This window comes from Bufo bufo, chromosome 10 (genome assembly GCF_905171765.1).
Source record: "Bufo bufo chromosome 10, aBufBuf1.1, whole genome shotgun sequence".
NCBI lineage: Eukaryota > Metazoa > Chordata > Amphibia > Anura > Bufonidae > Bufo > Bufo bufo.
Window position 1 is genome coordinate 144,447,986 of NC_053398.1, and position 21,161 is coordinate 144,469,146.

Below are 21,161 nucleotides of genomic sequence, written 5' to 3' on the forward strand. Positions count from 1 at the left end.
CAGGCGGTGAGGCGTCCGGTGACATCATTGGTCCAGGCCGATGTAGAAGAGGCGTTTACTGCGGTTTCATGGCTGCGCTGGTTCTGAAATGCAGTTTTTGGGTTCACAGAAGCAGAAACTTTCAATTCCTAAGGCTAGGATCCGGCAGAGGATACCGAAATTAAATGGATCCCCTTTGATTTTGCACATCAGGATGCGTCAGATCCGGTTGCATGAAATCAAAACGGAAAAAAACGGATCCGTCACTAAATACATTGAAAGTCAATGGGAGACAGATACATTTTTTTAGGTTCCTATAAAGAACTGATCCGTCACCATTGACTTGCATTGTTTTAAGTGCCGGATCCGTTTTTTCCGTTTTTATGACCGGACATAAAATCGCAGCTTGCAGTAAGGCTACTTTCACACTAGTGTTTCTATTTTCCAGTATTGAGGATCTCAATACCGGAGAAAAACGCTTCCGTTTTGTTCCCCTTTATTGTCAATGGGGACAAAACTGAACTGACCTAAATGGAGTTCTCCGAAATGCAGTCCGTTCCGTTTGGTTGCGTTCTCATACCGGAGAGCAAACTGCAGCATGCTGCGGTCTTCTTTCAGTCATGGGATGCGGAGCAAGACCCACAATGCAAGTCAATGGGGACGGATCCGTTTTCTCTGACACAATAGAAAACGGATCCGTTCCCCATTGACTTTCAGTGGAGTTCACGACGGATCCGTCTTGGCAATGTTACAGATAATACAACCGGATCCGTTCATAACGGGTGCAGACGGTTGTATTATCAGTAACGGAAGCGTTTTTGCTGATCCATGACCGATCCAGGAAAAACTCTAGTGTGAAAGTAGCTTAAAACGCAATGCTGACAGAAAGCGAGACGTCCTGATGCCTCCTGAACGGATCTCTTTCCATTCAGAATTCCTGAGGACTAAACGGAAACGTTTTTTTTCAGTATCCTCTGGAAAAATACCGGAAAACAACAACGCAAGTGTGAAAGTATCCTAACCCTTGGACGACAAATGACTTGTGGAAACAGGAAGCGCCGCATTCCTTTACGTTACAGCCACACGAGGCGTAAACGGAATAGAAAAACAAAAAAAACGGCAGCAAAAATCCAGGACAAATCTGCTGCTAAAATCCACGTAAAAAATTGTCAAAATCCCCAAAGGTTAGTTTTTTTTCCGTCTGGAGGAGAATTGGTAAGATTTCACCCACTTTGCTGCTAGTGTAAAACGATGCGCATTTCTGTTTACAAAATCTGGGTGGAAAATCCGTAATTTGCGTTACGGAACAGGCCGCCCATTATAGAAATGCCTATACTTGTGTGCAAATCGCACAAGTATAGGACATGTTCTATATTTTAGCGGGGGCCGCGGAACGGACGCGCGGATGCAGACAGCGCACAAAGTGCTGTCCGTATGTTTTTCTGCGGATCCATTGAAGTGAATGGGTCCACATCCGAGCCGCAAGAAATGTGGCTCAGGTCCGGAGCAAAACAACGGTCGTGTGCATGAGGCCTAAACGCCAGAATTTTGTCACGGATTCCGCACCAAATATCTGTTGGCCGCCGTCCACAGTCGTCGCCCCATTGTCTTCAGTGCTAGGCTGACATTTGGGCACGTCTTTTCTTGGGGCGGCGTCCGGAGAGATGCCGCTGTGTGGCCGGGGCGCAGCAGGGAATGGAAAGGAGCCCAAAAAAATAATAATGATTTCTACACAGTGGGGGCCAAGACCATCACAAAGCCCTGACGAGCGCACATCTGGCTTGTATGTTGGATATGTACCTATGCCATACCTGGGGACAGGACTAGGCCCGGATATTACAGCGGGCGTCACGCCAATGGCCCCTGATTTGGCACCGCTGGGTAGTGTTTCAGCTCATCTCTTTTAAACACGTTTTACTTACGCTCCTGCTTTAGACACTGAAAGGGGTTCTCGGGGCTTTTAATATTGATGACCTCTCCTCCGGCGCCCCCGCCGATCAGCTGGATGAAGGTAAGGCGCACGCCGTGCACGCATTCCGTCTCCTGTCTCTCTTCCGGCCCGCCATAGACATAGCAGCAGTGAGCAGGAAGAGAGAAGGGTGCCGGGTGCTGATCAGCCCTATGAAGGGAAGGCGTGCGCCATACACACGTGCTATCTCCCGCCTCCGCAGCGAGCAGGAAGAGAGACCGCACGTGCCTTCCTTTTATACAGTTGATCGGCGGGTGTCGGACCCCTGCTGATCTGATATTGATGACCTGTCCTGAGGACACTATTTGCAAGATAACGTCGTGGCCCCCTGCTTGATTATGTCGCTACTGGATGTCGGGTTCCCACCCCGTTATATCAAATGATAGAGAACTCCAGCAATATGCGATGCAATAAGAAGGATTTTTTTAATTGAAGGTGCGGCAATTTTACACGTGACGTTTCGGCCATAAACATAGGCCTTCATCAGACTGTAATATACAGAATAAACAAAGAGCAGGTTACAACTTGTATCTAAGTAAATAGATTACATGATCAGTGGTTTCACGTAGTTACAAATACAGGGAGTGCAGAATTATTAGGCAAGTTGTATTTTTGAGGATTAATTTTATTATTGAACAACAACCATGTTCTCAATGAACCCAAAAAACTCATTAATATCAAAGCTGAATATTTTTGGAAGTAGTTTTTAGTTTGTTTTTAGTTTTAGCTATTTTAGGGGGATATCTGTGTGTGCAGGTGACTATTACTGTGCATAATTATTAGGCAACTTAACAAAAAACAAATATATACCCATTTCAATTATTTATTTTTACCAGTGAAACCAATATAACATCTCAACATTCACAAATATACATTTCTGACATTCAAAAACAAAACAAAAACAAATCAGTGACCAATATAGCCACCTTTCTTTGCAAGGACACTCAAAAGCCTGCCATCCATGGATTCTGTCAGTGTTTTGATCTGTTCACCATCAACATTGCGTGCAGCAGCAACCACAGCCTCCCAGACACTGTTCAGAGAGGTGTACTGTTTTCCCTCCTTGTAAATATCACATTTGATGATGGACCACAGGTTCTCAATGGGGTTCAGATCAGGTGAACACGGAGGCCATGTCATTAGATTTTCTTCTTTTATACCCTTTCTTGCCAGCCACGCTGTGGAGTACTTGGACGCGTGTGATGGAGCATTGTCCTGCATGAAAATTATGTTTTTCTTGAAGGATGCAGACTTCTTCCTGTACCACTGCTTGAAGAAGGTGTCTTCCAGAAACTGGCAGTAGGACTGGGAGTTGAGCTTGACTCCATCCTCAACCCGAAAAGGCCCCACAAGCTCATCTTTGATGATACCAGCCCAAACCAGTACTCCACCTCCACCTTGCTGGCGTCTGAGTCGGACTGGAGCTCTCTGCCCTTTACCAATCCAGCCACGGGCCCATCCATCTGGCCCATCAAGACTCACTCTCATTTCATCAGTCCATAAAACCTTAGAAAAATCAGTCTTGAGATATTTCTTGGCCCAGTCTTGACGTTTCAGCTTGTGTGTCTTGTTCGGTGGTGGTCGTCTTTCAGCCTTTCTTACCTTGGCCATGTCTCTGAGTATTGCACACCTTGTGCTTTTGGGCACTCCAGTGATGTTGCAGTTCTGAAATATGGCCAAACTGGTGGCAAGTGGCATCTTGGCAGCTGCACGCTTGACTTTTCTCAGTTCATGGGCAGTTATTTTGCGCCTTGGTTTTTCCACACGCTTCTTGCGACCCTGTTGACTATTTTGAATGAAACGCTTGATTATTCGATGATCACGCTTCAGAAGCTTTGCAATTTTAAGAGTGCTGCATCCCTCTGCAAGATATCTCACTATTTTTGACTTTTCTGAGCCTGTCAAGTCCTTCTTTTGACCCATTTTGCCAAAGGAAAGGAAGTTGCCTAATAATTATGCACACCTGATATAGGGTGTTGATGTCATTAGACCACACCCCTTCTCATTACAGAGATGCACATCACCTAATATGCTTAATTGGTAGTAGGCTTTCGAGCCTATACAGCTTGGAGTAAGACAACATGCATAAAGAGGATGATGTGGTCAAAATACTCATTTGCCTAATAATTCTGCACGCAGTGTATATGATCAAGATCGTTTCCGTATATTTCCTCCCGGAATTCTGTGACTGAAGTCATAAAAACATCTCTACGATCAAAAAAATTAAGGCAAACGACATATCTCATAGTATGAACATCAAGATCAAGTCAGACGTACATTAAATCTGTATCTATGGTGTCACAAAGGGGAATAAAGGGCAAAAAAATGGACAAAAAAATTTTTTTTTACTTTGATACAAGTTGTAACCTGCTCTTTGTTTTTTCTGTATATTACAGTCTGATGAAGGCCTATGTTTATGGCCGAAAAGTCACGTGCAAAATTGCCGCACCTTCAATTAAAAAATCATTCTTATTGCATCGCATATTGCTGGAGTTCTCTATCCTGAGGACACGTCATCAATATTAAAATCCCGGAGAACCCCTTAAATAAATCTGGTGCATTTTATGACCACGCCGACCCGCTAGATCAGGGATCAGCAACCTTCGGCACTCCAGCTGTTCAGAAACTACAACTCCCAGAATGCTCCAGTCACTTCTATGGGAGCTAGAAGAACAGTTCAGCATCTTTGCATGCTGGGAGTTGTAGTTTCACAGTAGCTGGAGTGCCGAAGGTTGCTGACCCCTGCACTTCAGTCAGCCGGTGTACAGAGTCTTCTGCTTCTGCTCCGTACACTTTTACCACCCGATGCTGCGGCAGCCTGAAACAGCCGATGGGGGGGTTCCGGGTGTCAGATCTTCACCGATCTGATATCGATGACCTGATATCTGTAGCTGGAGATCCCCTTTAACCGTAAAACTATTGCACACTGAGGAAATGGAGCTAAAGATAAACCTGGTTTTGGCCTTTTTTTTTAACGACATTTCTAGGAAACTGCTGCCTATTGAGAAACTCGCTGTGGTTTTTACATGCGGTTTATCTAGAATTTCTTGCTACCATCGAAGTCAATAGGCACAGTGTGCAAACATGGCAGTCATGCTTATCATGGGCAGAGTGGAGGTGCTTAGGTAAAAAAAAAAAAATTGCTGGGGCCCCCAAAACTACTCCCAGCCCCATCTAGGAGAGATGGCTGTGCGTGCAAGTGGAGACTATAGGCGTTGGGGCGACTTCACACGTGGCAGATTTTGTTGCAGAAAATTCCTGCGACTGAAAATCGGTTCCATTCCTCTGAATGAGACTTGCAGAAATCCATGTGCTTCCCGCCAAAACGACCCCGTCCAGATGACCGGAACTGAAATTCAGTCGCAGAAATTTTCTGCAACAAAATCTGCCACGTGCGAATGCGATCTTATCGAGACAGCCGAGTAAGTGAATCCCTAAAGATGACGGAACGCGCTCCTGACCTGTGTGCAGAGAATCCGCATGAAATCTGCACTATACCCGCACTATTTATTGTGGTTTTTTTGGGTGGATTTTCTGCAGATCTCACCCCTCCATTAAAAAGGGTGAAATCCGCTCAAGAAAAACGCAACAACAATTGACATGCTCCCGACTTCTAAATCCACGCGTCAACTCAGTTTCCGGACATGAGATGCAAAGTGTACATGAGATTTGTCTCTCCTACACCTTGCTAGTACTGTAATACGCTGCCGTTTTTCTGTATGAAAGTACGCGTAATTCGCATTGTGTGCAGCCACAACTAGATTTCGGAAGGAGGTCGCACCCATGCTTGTGGCGTAACTAGAAATGACTGGGCCCCACAGCAAACTTTTGAATTACCCCTCCCCCCCCTTCCCCAGTAACTTCTTCACAACCCCTCCTTTCTTGCAACCCCCATTCCTGTGGCTAGTAAAGATCGCTCTCTCTGACCGGGCCCGGCAGCTGCTCCATCCGTTTCCCACACTGTATATACTGTTGAGGGGCCCCTGACAATAAAATCTTTTAGTCCTCCTCCTGGGTGGGCCCCAAAGCAGCCACTTCCCCTATAGCTACGCGAGCAAGTTTTCCGCGCGCGTGCAATGCGTGACGTTAAAGCATAGCACCCGCACTGAATCCTGACCCATTCATTTCAATGGGTCTGTGCAGATGAGCGTTGTTTTTCACGCATCATTTCTGCGTTGCCTGAGAATCGCAGCATGTTCTATATTCTGCGTTTTTCACGCAGCCCTGGCCCCATAGAAGTGAATGGGGCTTCAGTGAAAAACGCATCGCATCCGGAAGCAAGTGCGAATGTAATGCGTTTTTCACTAATGGTTGCTAAGAGATGTTGTTTGTAAACCTTCGGTTTTTTTATCACGCACGTGAAAAACGCATCAAAACGGATTGCATCCGCGCTGAATAAACTGAAACACTGAACGTCATTGCAGACAAAAACTGACTGAACTTACTTGCGAAATGGCGCGAGTTTCACTGAACGCATCCGGAGCCAATCCGTATCGTTCGTGTGAAAGAACCGGCCTGTTTAACCCCTTAGATGCCAGTTATTGACCAGGGCACCAGTGGGTCACCAAGGCCTGGCATGTCTTCATGCCTATTAGGTTATGAAAGATCGCATTGGGAAGTCATCTAGAATCATTAGAAAATGTTTACTAATTAATAATAATTAACAAATAATCTGAGAGAAAAAAAATCCATAAAAATTGGTCATATATCCGGCAAAAAGAATAAATTTATTTGATGGGAAAATGAAAATGTTATTGTTCTTGCAATTTAATCACATAAAAAACTATTTTCCCATAAAATATGCAACATGTCTGAAAGTTTTGAAAAAAAAAAATTGGAAATACATAATTGGTATCACTGAAATCGAGGTGGTAATAACTAGTCGGCAGAAGAAAAACCGACCAAGCAAATATGCCACTCTAAGGGCGCATTCAGACGACCGTATTTCTGGGTCCGCATCTGTTCCACAATTTTGTGGAACGGGTGTGGACCCGTCCGTATTTCCGCTCCGCTGCCCCGAAAAAAAGAGTATGTCCTACTTTTGTCCCCAAGAATAGGCATTTCCATATAGGGCTGTCCCTGTGCGTTCTGCAAAATGCGGCCGGTATCCGTGTTTTGCGATTTCGCAATTTCTTGAACCCAAAATACTTACGGTCGTCTGACTGTAGCCTTATTGAAAGACAGACGATCTTGATAAATGTGCCCCAATAAGTTAAAGGGGTTTTCTAGGAGTAAACAGGGGTGCACCTATCCTTTCTGCTGCCTGAGGCGAAAACTAAAACGGCGACATCCCTCCCCCCCCATGCCAATTTCTTAACCTAACCCCTTTGCCACAATGAAAGCACTCATTGCCCATGGCCCTTCTGCTGCCCCCCTCTTGCTCCTACCCGGTGCTTCCTGAGGCGATCGCCTCACCTGGCCTCATTGGTGGTGCCCCCCTGGGAGAGAAATATTGGTGACCTCTCCTCAGGTTATCAATATGTGATCAGCAGGGGTGCCGAGAGTCAGACCCCTCCACCCGCCCACCGTAAGTCATCAGAGCGTGCGCGCCTGGCGCTATTGTAGGGTGCTCGCCGCTGCAGTCTTGGAGCACTGCTAGTGGCACTACTTTTTTTTTTTTTTTTTAAAGGGGAATTCTAGTGATTAGGGGGTGTGGGGGGGGGGGGGGGATAAATAGGGATTGGGACTAGCCTCATAATGGAGGATTATTACTGTGGGCACTTAAGCGGTGCCTGCTCAGAGGAGTAGTTCTAGTAAAATCCTCATGGAGCTGCTGTGCAGACTCCATTTAGGCCCCCACAGTATTAACTCCGTAATGACCATTGCTCCTGCAACCTACCAGGCGCGGGTCAGTGACAGCGGGGACCCCAAGGAGAAGACAGAAGTGGTAATTAACGCTCCTGCCTTCTCCTTTGCCCGGTGCATGGCGCTCAATGGGGGAGAATTATAAAGGAAAACTTAGTTACCCATAGCAACCAATCAGATTCGACCTTTTGTTTTCCTAAGGAGCTATAAAAAATAAAAGGTGGAATCTGATTGGTTGCTGTGGGCAACTCAGCCAGTGTTCATTTACACCAGTTTTGATGAATCTCCCCAAATGATTATTGTGAAGTGAATCTGAGGGGCCCCAACGATCACGTGATCACTGGGTGTCTCGGGGGCAGACCCTGATCAGCTCTGCCTTTGTAAAAAAGGGGCGTGTCTACAGGTTAGGGGGCGCAATACTTGGCAACCCACGCTGCGCCACTGGAAAACCCCTTTAATTTTGCCTTTCTGTATCTCCAGTGGGGTCCATTAGCTTTCATGGCAGGTGCCTGACTTCTTCTGTGTGAACAGCGGCGCATATCTTGTGCCAGTTACCGGCTTCGGCCGGTGCCAGGGGTCAGACTGAAACAATTAGGAGGAATTATAGTAAATTGGATCAGGTCGTTTGGCAATTACTGAGCCTCAAATAGACTGCGGGGAGGGTGGCCGTAGTCACGTTCTTCACAGGAGGACTAATAATATGTCTCTTGGTAACCGCTTTGGGGCTTATTTCAGTTTCGGGCTTTCAGTCTTATACAGCAAAGCGGTTTTTCACTAAAAGCAGCCATGTTGTTTGTAGCAACCAATCACGTGGCTGCTTGAGAGCTGGAATCGGATTGGTTGCTATGGGCAACGGCTTCATGCTATGTCTGGACTACACTGTATACCCGTGCTTATGGTAAAGTGCGACATTTTTGACAATAGCAACTAGGGATGAGCGAATCGACTTCGGATGAAACAACTGAAGTCGATTCGCATAAAACTTCGTTCTAATACTGTACGGAGCAGGAGCTCCGTACAGTATTAGAATGTATTGGCTCCGATGAGCCAAAGTTATTGCTTTGCGAAGTCTCGCGAGACTTCACGTAATAACTTCATAAATTAATTTGTACTGTAAAAAAACAATGTTTTTTTACAGTACAAATTCAGGTACATTCCGGGTCCATATTGAACTATTTGCAAAAAAAAACCAAAAAACATTGAATCAGTTCTGCCTAATTTGAGGGGGTTTGCCGTGATTTTTATATTGATTGCCCATCCTCGATATCAGATTGGCGGAGGTCGGACACCCAGCACCCCCTCCCACCAGCTGTTCTGCACTAGCTGTGGAAAGTGGTCCCAGGAATGACTGCTCCGTCCATTGTGTAGTGGACAGAACAGGGCAGCGCTGCAGTACCTAGCTCCGTCCACTACACACTGGATGGCGCTGTGCAGTTCTGCCACCTATCCTCTGCGCGGGGTGAGAGGAAGGGGGGGGGGTGCTGGGAATCGGACCCCAGCCGATCTGATATTGATGACCTGTCCTAAGGAAAGGCCATCAATACAGACCTCTGAAGTGAACATCCTCCGTTCATTATGCATATAAATTAAGTGATCTGGAAATGACAGGGTTAAAAATTAGTAAGGCCAGAAAACTCAATATATGATGGTGCCATGTAGGATGGGTTCTGTGAGAAGCTACCCCTTTAACCCTTTCTGCTGTGGATCGTCTGGACACGAGATGGCAATAACAACAGCTTCGGGGACAGAGCCCAAAACAGCTGACCAGTGGGGCTGCCGGGTGTCGGACCCCCACCGGTCTGATATTGATGACTTATCCTGAGGATACACTATCCATATCTAAATCCTGAAAAAAACTCTTTAATATTTAAGGGGCTGTGTGTGAATACAGGTCTATAGCGTTGTGAACATTTATGCACTGGATTCACCCTCCCCCTGGTTGTTTTTTTTCCCTCATACTATTTCTCAATTTTTTTTATTTATTTTTTGCTTTCCTTTTTTTCCTGTACTTGAGCAGGTCTTGCATAACAATGTAGCATTCCATTGTAATAGGCATTGTTTAAAGGGCATCTGTCAGCTGTTCCTATGACACTGGCTGACCTGTTACATGTGCGCTCGGCAGCTGAAGGTCCCATGTTCATATGTGCTCGCATTGCTGAGAAAAATGATGTTTTAATATATGCAAATGAGCCTCTAGGAGCAACAGGGGCGTTGCCATTACACCTAGAGGCTCCGCTCTCTCTGCAACTGCCGCGCCCTCTGCACTGTGAATGACAGGGCCAGGAGTGATGACGTTTTCACTGCTTGGCCCTGTCAATCAAAGTCAGAGGGTACGGCAGTTGCAGAGAGAACGGAGCCTCTAGAACAGGGATGGCCAACCTGCAGCTCTCCAGGTGTTGTAAAACTACAATTCCCACCATGCCCTGCTGTAGGCGGATAGTTGCAGACAGTCTGGGCATGCTGGCAGCTGGAGAGCCGCAGATTGGCCATCCCTGCTCTAGAAGTAATGGTAACGCCCCTCTTGTTCTTAGAAGGAGGATAAATGTCCCCTTTAATGTTTAAAAAAAAATCTATGAAAAAAATTAAACCGGCTTGAAGCCCAAAATATAACTAAATACAAGGTTTATTGTACACCCGGGGAGAGCCGCTAGCCAGCCTCGTGTTGCATAAGACATAAATAATGGCCTCTTACAAGCGGATTTTCCTACAGAACCTGCAGGCGAACACTTGCATAAGAGACTATTTCCAAGTATACCCACAGGGTCATGGCCTTACTACAAGGGCACCTTTATTCCAGGGCCCCTCAGTGCACGCAGACTTACATAAATAATGCTCCTCTGACGGCGCGCAGGCTCTCCGCGGCGGCCGGTGCTGTAATTGAGAGGCTCACGCTCACATGTTGGACAGCAGGACGTTTATTTGTCATTTAAAAATAAATAATCCAATAAAACCGACGGTTAAAAAAAAAAGAAAAAAAAAAAAAAGAATCAGACAGTACATGAGAAAGATGAGAAGACACAGAACAAAACCCAGGTCTCGGCCGCTGGACGTCCACAGCACTTTATTCTCCCTCCGTTCCCTAGCGCGGCACATGCACTTCACCAGGACACATTCACTTCTTTTATCTGCTCCTATAACCACTGCCAGACTCTATCTGTTAATCTGAATTATTTTTATTTTAGGCCATTTGGTTCCTTCCTGTGCTCCTCCACCCCTGACGTTGGTTCACTGTCGCAGAGGCCCTCAAGGTGATGCACGTCGTGCGCAATATATCACAAGACTCTGCCAGCAGAAGGCTCCGTGTTTCCCTCGGCAAGTAACATACTGTTGCACATTCAATTCTGCAGGATCCTTTTGGCAGCGGAGAGCAAAATAAATAAGGGAGATGGAAGGTACAGGTTGAGATCCTGATCGGAACTATGATCCTAACTCAGAAGCGAGATGTGATGCGGTTAAGAGTGGGATTCCGAATCCTTGGGGGGGCAAGGGGGGCACTAATCGGCAGCTCTCAGATGGGTTTCTTACTTTCCTTGAGCTTCAGATTCCTCTTCATCGTCTTCGTACATCTCGCCCTCCTCCTCCGCTGTGGCGTCCTGGTACTGTTGGTACTCAGACACCAGGTCGTTCATGTTGCTCTCGGCCTCGGTAAACTCCATTTCGTCCATGCCCTCACCCGTGTACCAGTGCAAGAAAGCCTTACGCCTGAACATGGCAGTGAATTGCTCGGAGATGCGTTTGAAAAGCTCTTGGATGGCTGTGCTGTTGCCAATGAAGGTGGAAGACATCTTGAGGCCACGCGGTGGGATGTCACAGACGGCGACTTTGACGTTGTTGGGGATCCATTCTACAAAGTAGCTGCTGTTCTTGCTCTGAATGGCCAACATCTGCTCATCCACTTCCTTCATGGACATACGTCCACGGAAGACGGTCGCCACTGTCAGGTAGCGTCCGTGGCGTGGATCGCAGGCGGCCATCATGTTCTTGGCATCGAACATCTGTTGCGTGAGTTCAGGTACAGTCAGTGCCCGGTATTGTTGGCTACCGCGGGCGGTCAGAGGGGCAAAGCCTGGCATGAAGAAGTGGAGGCGAGGGAAGGGCACCATGTTGACGGCCAATTTGCGAAGATCAGCGTTAAGCTGTCCAGGGAACCTAAGGGAAGTGGTCACCCCACTCATTGTGGCACTGACAAGGTGGTTGAGGTCTCCGTAGGTCGGAGTGGCCAGTTTGAGGGTGCGGAAGCAGATGTCGTATAAAGCCTCATTGTCAATACAGTAGGTCTCGTCGGTGTTCTCCACCAGCTGATGGATGGACAAGGTAGCATTGTACGGTTCAACCACTGTGTCGGACACCTTTGGAGAGGGGACTACGCTAAAAGTGTTCATGATACGGTCGGGGTACTCCTCCCTGACTTTACTGATGAGCAGGGTGCCCATGCCAGAGCCAGTGCCCCCACCCAGGGAATGTGTGAGCTGGAAGCCTTGCAGACAATCACAATTTTCACATTCCTTCCTCACCACGTCTAGCACAGAGTCCACTAATTCGGCCCCTTCTGTGTAGTGTCCCTTGGCCCAGTTGTTACCAGCGCCGCTTTGTCCTGGGAGGAGAAAAAAATAAAAATGACAAAGGCGTGAGTAATTTCATAAAAGGTAGCCCACACACAGATCTACAGAAGTATAATGGGACCTCACTGATTATAAGGCCTTGTGTCTTACAACATAAAGGGCAAGTGAATGGGAGCAAAGCTGCAGTGACAGGGCACGACCACTATACAGTGCACGGCGCTGCGTAGGTCCGATTGGCGGGACTGCTGGGGCCCCATTAATCTGATATCCGAAGAATAGGTCATCCATATTAGTGCCCATACACCTTAGATGAACGACGGCAGATCCTTCACATCTCTGTGGAACCGGATGACCATGCAATGTTTATGGAGGGTGTCTAACTCTCCTTTGACAGAAGATGTCTGATGAAAGAAGGATCAGGCATGTTGTGATGTCAACATGTCCAGTCCTTTCCTAACATAAGAGATAAGCCTCTGCTGGAGGTGTCTGGCAACAGCTTAATCCCCTCTCCCAATAGAGAACACATGCATGCCGGGCCAAACCGAGCATGCCTGTGTATGGGGAACGGAAGGGAGGGAGTTCAGACGGAATAGCTGTCGGCAGGACAAGCATATGGCTAGCTTTAACCCTAGCTTTCCTGGGCTGGGTACCCACAATGCAGCCCGGGGGTGCGTACTGAGCGACACATGTATATATACCTACAAAATCAAGGGCATCGGGCCTGTCATAGTAACATATCAGAAGCTTGGTGGTTGGAGTCCAGGTGCTGAGACCCCCACAATCACTAAAAGGAGGGGGCAGAGGCGCTCAGCTGAGTGGTTTCTGTTTGGCCGTCCATGGAGAGAGGAGCAAGTGGTAGACGGAGTCTATGCACCTTCTGTGGATTGCTAGGGCTTCCACCCCTTGTGTCACCCTGTTACCCCTCTCCCGCAAGGAGCACTTGGTCAGATGTAAGTGACTACAGGTTTTCGGAGCTTTAATGGCTGTTTCTGTGCTACAAACCGGCAGCTCCTAATGCATTGCTGACAGCAGGGGCAGTAAGGGGTGGTCTGGGTGATCTGCACCCGCTAGCCTAAAATGATGAACCTCATGTTTATGATGGAAGTGAGGGCAAATATATTATCAGTATCAGCGAAGTGGAAAAGCTCTACGACAACACTACCAAAAATGAAGTTATCTGGTCGGAAAAGGTGTCCAAAAGCTCCGGAGCGGACGCTGTCCATGGTTCCTGGTTCCAAATCCACTAAGATGGCTCTAGGCACGTACTTGTGTGCTGAAAAGAATGAATATTATATATCATTTTAGTTTATCCTTTGTAGAGTTTAGTATTCTGCAGCATTTGATTTCTATTAGTTTCCTATCCCCTGGAGGGAAAAAATATAATTAACTACTAACTCCTTCCACTAGGGGGAGACTGTCAGTCACATAACTGGTCCAGGGATGGAGGCTCCCAGTATGAACAGCTACTAAACCAGGGGTCGGCAACCTCTGACACTGCAGCTGTTGTGAAACTACTGCTCCCAGCATGCTCCATTCACTTCTACGGGGATCCCAAGGATAGCCGAACACGATGGGAGTCGTAGTTTTACAACAGCTGGAGTGCCGATGGTTGCTGACCCCTGCACTAAAAACTACGATTCTGTAATGCAACCAAAATAATTACTCCCTTGAGCCCCTTGCATGAGCAGAGATAGTCGCTCCTCACTTGATGCAGAAGGACCTGTGCTCCCAACAGGATGATGTCACCATGCTCTACTGGCATGATGACGTAACCGCTGGGAGAGCATGGTGACATCATCATGTCGGGAGCACAGGTCCTTCTGCATCAAGTGAGGAGCCGCTGTCCCTGCGCATGCAAGTGGATGGCACTAATGGGGACATATGCTATACTGGGGGGCATTAATAACCCTAAGGGGCACTAATGGAGGCATTCTTTATATTGGGGGTACTATGGGGGGCCATTATTCACACCGGGGACACTATGGGAGCCATTATTTATACTGGGGGGCACTATCTGGGCCATTATGCATTCTGGGGGGGCCCTATGGGGGTCATATGATGTTCAGGGGCACTAGGGGGGATATTATGTATACTGTGAGGGTTGCAATTAAAAAAATAAGCCAAAAAAATTCAGCCATGTTTCACTGTGTGGATGCTGCCTTGCAGTCTGCAGGGTGTTTGCCCTTTTATGTTTGCTCTTCCTATTGTCGTTTGGTCGCCCAGTCACTCGCCTGCACACAATTGTTCTCCTCTCGGCGTCTTGGCATGGTCCTATGCCTGCTTGTACAGAAGGGTAAGCCGCCCTGCACTGACATGAATCCTGGCGGGGAGGGCTGCAATCCCCTCTATGAGGGGTTTCCATTCACTTCAGTGGAAGGAGCAGCCGTGGAGTACATATGGACACACAATGTAATGTCCGCCTCAGGGCACTTACAGGACGCCTCATTGTAGTAGACACTGATCCTCTCCAGCTGCAGCTCCGAGTCCCCAACGTAGTTTCCAGTAGGGTCAATTCCATGTTCATCGCTGATCACTTCCCAGAACTGGGGAGAAAACAGAACAAAGAAGACATGTCACGATACATGGGTGCTATGAGATCCCAGCTTAGAGGAGAATATGAAGGGTTTCCAGAACCAGAATTACTGAAATATCATACAAAACACACAGTAACTCCGAACCGGCACCGGTAACGTCTCAACAATCGGCATCATTCAGGCACTGGAGGTCACAGCAGGGGAGTGCGGCGAGGGGTTAATTGTCCCCTCAGGCAGTACGGATTTTACACATGAAGACCACGACTGATGCTGAGGGGCCCCTTCTGGGAAGCAAATATATATTGTGCACATCATGGTGATTTTACAGTCCCAGCGTTGACCATATACCGTCAGGACACACATCCTTCACATCTATAACAGGGGGTGTCATATGGAGCCAGAATTACGGTACAGATGCCAGGGATCTTCTGCTCATCTGATAGACCAGAAGCGGACACCAGAAATTACAGCCACTCATTGGTGTACTGAAACCAGCCTATGGCCATCGTATGTGATGGGAAATACAGCTTCATATCTACCATACATGATAGAACTAGTAGGTCCACCTCTACCATACATGATAGAACTAGTAGGTCCACCTCTACCATACATGATAGAACTAGTAGGTCCACCTCTACCATACATGATAGAACTAGTAGGTCCACCTCCATTATACATGATACAACTAGTAGGTCCACCTCCACCATACATGATAGAACTAGTAGGTCCACCTCCATTATACATGATAGAACTAGTAGGTCCACCTCCACCATACATGATACAACTAGTAGGTCCACCTCCACCGTACATGATACAACTAGTAGGTCCACGTCTACCATACATGATAGAACTAGTAGGTCCACCTCTACCATACATGATAGAACTAGTAGGTCCACCTCTACCATACATGATAGAACTAGTAGGTCCACCTCCATTATACATGATACAACTAGTAGGTCCACCTCCACCATACATGATAGAACTAGTAGGTCCACCCCCATTATACATGATAGAACTAGTAGGTCCACCTCTACCGTACATGATAGAACTAGTAGGTCCACCTCCACCATACATGATAGAACTAGTAGGTCCACCTCCACCATACATGATAGAACTAGTAGGTCCACCTCCACCATACATGATAGAACTAGTAGGTCCACCTCTACCATACATGATAGAACTAGTAGGTCCACCTCCACCATACATGATACAACTAGTAGGTCCACCTCCACCGTACATGATACAACTAGTAGGTCCACCTCTACCATACATGATAGAACTAGCAGGTCCACCTCCACCGTACATGATAGAACTAGTAGATACACCTCCACCATACATGGTACAACTAGTAGGTCCTGATCTACCATACTTGACAGAACTACTAGGTCCATATTTAATGTACACAATAGAAGTAGTAGATCAACCTCTACCATAAATGACAGAACTGGTAGGTCCATTTCCACCATGCGTGATAGAAGTAGTAAGTCAACATCTACTATACATGATAGAACTAGTAGGTCCACATCTACTATACATGATAGAACTAATTGGCTCACGTCCACCATACATGATACAACTAGTAGGTCCACGTCTATTTTCCATGATAGAACTAGTAGGCTCACCTCCACCATACGTGATAGAACTAATAGGTTCACCTCCACCATACATGACAGAACTAGTAGGCCCATATCTACCATACATGATAGGACATATATATCCAGTATCTGCAACTACCTTGATACATGATAGGTAGTCCCACAACTACCATACACTATAGGCCTTGTAGTTCTATAACCAGGATGGGATCAGTGTCGTATATTTCTGCCTATCATGCATCAGATTACATCAGGTTTATCCTTGATTTTGAAGAAAACCAGACCCAAGGCTATCCACTATGTAGGAGTGACTGTGGACGCAGAGGGAGCTGTCCTTTGTACTGATCTCCTGACAGCCCCTCCAGCCGCCCCCCCGGATATCTCTCACTGGATCCCAATGGTTTGGGTGGCATATTTCAAGACTTCTTGACGGTCATCTTACTGACGGACATTACAGCCGCTCTGAGATGGCTGATAACAGAGAACACCAGACTGCACGGTAAAGCTGTGAGCGAGCTCCTGACTCCCACCGTGGCCCCCTAACCTTTACCCGTCCTAGACCCCGCGGTCGGCGACTACATTAACCAGACAGGCCGCGGCCTTGTTTGTCTGCAGGGAAATCCCTGGATCATTACAGTACAAAGCAACAAAGCCCGGCGACACCCAGCGAGCACATTCCAGCGCTAGTAGGGCGAGGGCGGGAGGGTGGGGCACCCTGGCAGCGGAGGAGGCAATGATGAAAGGAGCTAAAATGACAACAAGGAGACAGGAATCAAAGGAAGGAATCCACTGGGATTAGGATATGCAGGGTTCAGGATAACCCCCCCCCCCCCCTCCCCCTGTCACCTTCAGGACGCTGTAGTAATCCATTCCAGACCATTGTAACCACAAAGCAGGCGTACGTTATAAAGTCCAGGCTCAGCGCTATGGTTAGTATACCGCAGCTGGACCCCCCCAACCACCAGTGGATACCTAGGAGGAGGGGGGGCAGCAAAAAAGGAGATCCTGCCATGAACGTGAAAGCCCCATTGAGTCATATAGCTTAGGGTTCATGCACACGGCCGTATGTATTTTGCGATCCGCATTGTGTGCATTCCGTATTTTGCGGAACGGAACAGCCGGCCCCCAATAGAACAATCCTATCCTTCTCCGTAATGCGGACAATAATAGGAAATGTTCTATTTTTTTGCGGAACGGAAATACGGAAACGGAATGCACACAAAGTAACTTAGGTTCTTTTTGCGGACCCATTGAAATGAACGGTTCTGCATAGGGTCCGCAACAAAAAAAACGGAATAGACACAGAAAGAAAATACGTTGGTGTGCATGAGCCCTAATAAATAGTGTCGTCCATGTTCCCTTAAAAAAAAATGTATTACAATTATATAGTAAATTCTATAATAAAAAAAACATAAAATTAAATGTTTGATATATATATATTCCAGATAAACTAAATTTAAAGCGATACTCCATCAGTCGTGTTGAATTAGGGCATGCCTGATCCTTTGTTCTCAAGAGGGTAAAACCCCTGGCCTGTTCAGAAGACATGCATGCAGCGGAACGAGCATGCATGTGTACAGGGGAGAGCAGAGGGATTGTGGCAGGAATAGAAATGCCGTATTTGCATGCTAAGTATTGTCCCCAGTCGTCAGTGGCTGACAAAGCTGAGACGACCGACAAAAAGTAAAAAATAATAATAATTCCCTGACCCCCCCCCCCCCCCGATGCTTTTCGCAGCTCACCTGCACTTTTCTTTTGGAGTACTGGCCCTTTAAGAAGCACCGTTCTCATGCGGTTATAGTAGATCCGACATGAAGTCCTTCGGTCCCCGCCTGTCGGCCGAGCTGTCGGTCCCCGTGCTGCAGCCATGGTGCCGCCTGCTGTAAAGCTGCCTAATTAATCTAATAACCCTAATGTCTCCCGACAGCTGCTCCATTCCCCCCTCCGGGACCATAGAAGACCGGCTGGAGGAGTGAAATTGTCGCCTTCTGACTCCTGGGACCTGCCGATGTCTACAGGGCGAGCAGAGCATCTGTCTGTCACACACCACAGACGTGACGTCACTCCTGATGACATCACACGGTCCAGGATCTGTACACGTTTATTGTTATGACCCCCCTTGTTTTTTTTACCATTGGTATCCTGTGACATCACCGGCGAGATACGTTCCCGGCGGTCCATTCTTTGTCTGTCAGTATCTGTCATTCTGATGACGTCACCGCCGTAACCTGCTGCGGCAGGGAGGGAGTGGCACCGTAGGGCTGAACAATACGTGAATCAGCAGCAGTCCAGCACCGCACGGGTTAAACCGCGCAGGATCTTAGCGAAGGTGTCACCATCACACGGAAACTAATCGCCCCCCTCCCGTCCTGCCTGATGGCGCTGACGCCTTCCCCTTTGCCTGCAGATCCCTTTAATTAAACAGGATTTAGCATGCCGGGCCCTATCAAAGGGAATGAAGTCACCCGCTGGGTTAACCCTTGCTGGACATGGAGAGGCCGGGTGTTAACCCTTGAAATGCCTGCTGGAATCCAAAACAGCATATTATAGCGGGCACAGCTGGTTCCATTGAAATCAACTGCGAGGCCTGTGATGAATGAAACAGGGGGGGGGAGGGGGGATCCCCAAAACAAAGGTGGGGGGGGGGGGTGGAAAGAGGAGTCCGGGCAGCCATATGAAAGGCTGGACACAAAGGGAGAATACACCCATCATTGTACGACACGTGCCATGCCCACGGAGCACGTGCCCCCTGCCTGTACATTAAAAGGGACGACATTGAATTTGGCTAATTACAGTGTGCGCTGCTCATACCGCCACGTAGTGCCCCCCACCCCCAGGTAGTGCCCCCCTGTCCTGCTGCAGTGATGGGTGTGGTTCTGCAGCAATGGGCTGCTTCCGCCGCTACGCCCACCCAGCCTCCGGGGTGACAGACACGCCACAGACACCCCAAATTCTACCCCACCCCTCTAGGGGGCATCAGCCATCAAGGTTAGGCGGTAGTTCAAGGGCACCCGGCATGTCATTCCAGCAGGCTAGACCTACAGACCTAATATTCTCATGGCTTAAAGGAGACAGTCAGCAAGCAGGTGGTCAATGCAAAAATATATATATATATAAAAAAAAAAGATGCAAAAGATGGGTGGGCACTCGCCTAGCTACGTGCACGTGGAGGGCATGAACAGGGCACCTACCTTGGCCCCGATCTGGTTGCCGCACTGGCCGGCCTGGATGTGGACGATCTCCCTCATAGTGGCTCAGGTCTGGCTTGGGATGCGGGCACTGGAGGTGGCAGCTGCGAGGACGGCGGCTTATAAACGAAGGGGCGTGACGTCATCGGCCCGCCACAGCCAATCACGAGGCGCCTGCGACAACGCCGCAGCATCTCTGCAACATCAGCACCGTCGGCGGGCGCGCGCGCCGGACACGCCCAGCGGCGGGCACGCGCTCCACTGTGTATATAGACTATGCGCGCGCCCTGAGCCGCCGCGATGAAACTGAGGCGAGGAGGAGGAGGACATGCTGGGACTTGTGGTACCACAGCGGGTGGCAGCATCCCCCCACCCACCGCTTTGCTCATGAATACACCACACTGTGTGAAGAAACTGTGTCAGAAATGCTTCAGCTTTTGAGGTGAAAATTTAAAAAATTCGACCAGTATGAAGAAAAATGAGCTTAATATTGATGGTATCATTACTGTGGCCATAAAATGGCCGCTTCCGGCCTAAAAGCTTCTGCCGTTTGAAACTGAGCAGCGCAAATTATAATTCGGCATAACGTTGACCGTTAATGGGGCGGGTGCAACCGTTTATTGCTTCCCCCACCATTATGACCAGAAGTCTCACCCCCGGGACCAGGGGCTACCGCTTCCTGTCAGAGCGGTCATGCTCCGTCGCGGTGAGCGCGCCCGCACCTCTGTGTCTGCGATCTACAGCGACTGAACATCATCTTCCATTGGGATAAGTGGCAATGGACCCTGCTTATCTCTCAGACAAAGGGTTGGCGGGGTAAAAAAAAAATCACAACTTTCGTCCGTCTCCATGCAGAATGCTATCTAATGCGTACGTCCGGCTTTAGGCTAGGACCACCCAGCCATCGTCACAGCCCCTCAGAGTCTGTATTACCGCTGAGGTTCGGTGACGTCATCAGGCCACATTTTATCGCATCCATTTGCCCATTTTTATGGATGCCGGTCCTTACCGTAGGCGCCGCTCACGTGCTGCAAGGCAGCCGGACGGTATACAGTATATAAGTGGTGAATCGGGAGGGACGGAAACAGTCAGCAGGGCACTGAAGGGTCCGAGGAGATCCAACTACATTACGGCTTCCTAATATACCCTAAGTGTTTTCAGGATATTGGCGGTCCTAAAACACGCAGATCTTTATACATAACGTATATATGGCGGCATATTCTCCAATCCGCCATAACCGTAAAGGGCATCTGTCAGCAGTTTTGTCCCTTTGACACTGGCTGACCTGCTGCATGTGCGCATGTTATATGTTGGTCCCGTGTTCATATGTGCCCGCATTGCTGAGAAAAAATGTTTTAATATATGCAAATTAGCCTCTAGGAGCAACGGGGGCGTTACCGTTGCTCCTAGAGGCTCCGCTCTCTCTGCAACTGCCGCGCCCTCTGCACTTTGATTGACAGGGCCAAGCAGTGTAAATGTGATCACACCTGGCCCTGACTTCTAAAGTGCAGAGGACGCGGCAGTTGCAC

The 21,161-nt window shown here is 48.1% G+C and overlaps 1 protein-coding gene across 2 annotated transcripts; it reads right to left on the reverse strand.

Moving 5' to 3' along the window:
- Nucleotides 1-10,709: 10,709 nt before the first annotated feature.
- Nucleotides 10,710-19,727, reverse strand: TUBB3 (tubulin beta 3 class III). Of its 2 annotated transcripts, none has more exons than XM_040410089.1 (4): nt 19,636-19,727; nt 14,750-14,858; nt 13,478-13,588; nt 10,710-12,347 (listed from the first exon to the last, which is right to left on the reverse strand). In XM_040410089.1, exons 1-4 carry the CDS (start codon nt 19,690-19,692, stop codon nt 11,275-11,277), a joined length of 1,350 nt encoding a protein of 449 aa, XP_040266023.1. In that variant the 5' UTR covers nt 19,693-19,727; the 3' UTR covers nt 10,710-11,274. The 2 variants fall into 2 exon arrangements, with proteins under 2 accessions (XP_040266023.1, XP_040266024.1); XM_040410090.1 differs by lacking the exon at nt 19,636-19,727 and adding an exon at nt 18,577-18,717.
- Between the last annotated feature and the right edge of the window lie 1,434 nt (nt 19,728-21,161).

What these genes read in the sequence shown, in the direction of transcription:
- TUBB3 (XM_040410089.1), bottom strand. Translation starts at nt 19,692, where the DNA reads ATGAGGGAGATCGTCCACATCCAGGCCGGCCAGTGCGGCAACCAGATC. An exon ending in GCAACCAGATCGGGGCCAAG is followed by an intron (nt 14,859 to 19,635) that starts GTAGGTGCCCTG and finishes TTTTCTCCCCAG; the next exon opens with TTCTGGGAAGTGATCAGCGA. An exon ending in CTACTACAATGAGGCGTCCT is followed by an intron (nt 13,589 to 14,749) that starts GTAAGTGCCCTG and finishes CATTCTTTTCAG; the next exon opens with CACACAAGTACGTGCCTAGA.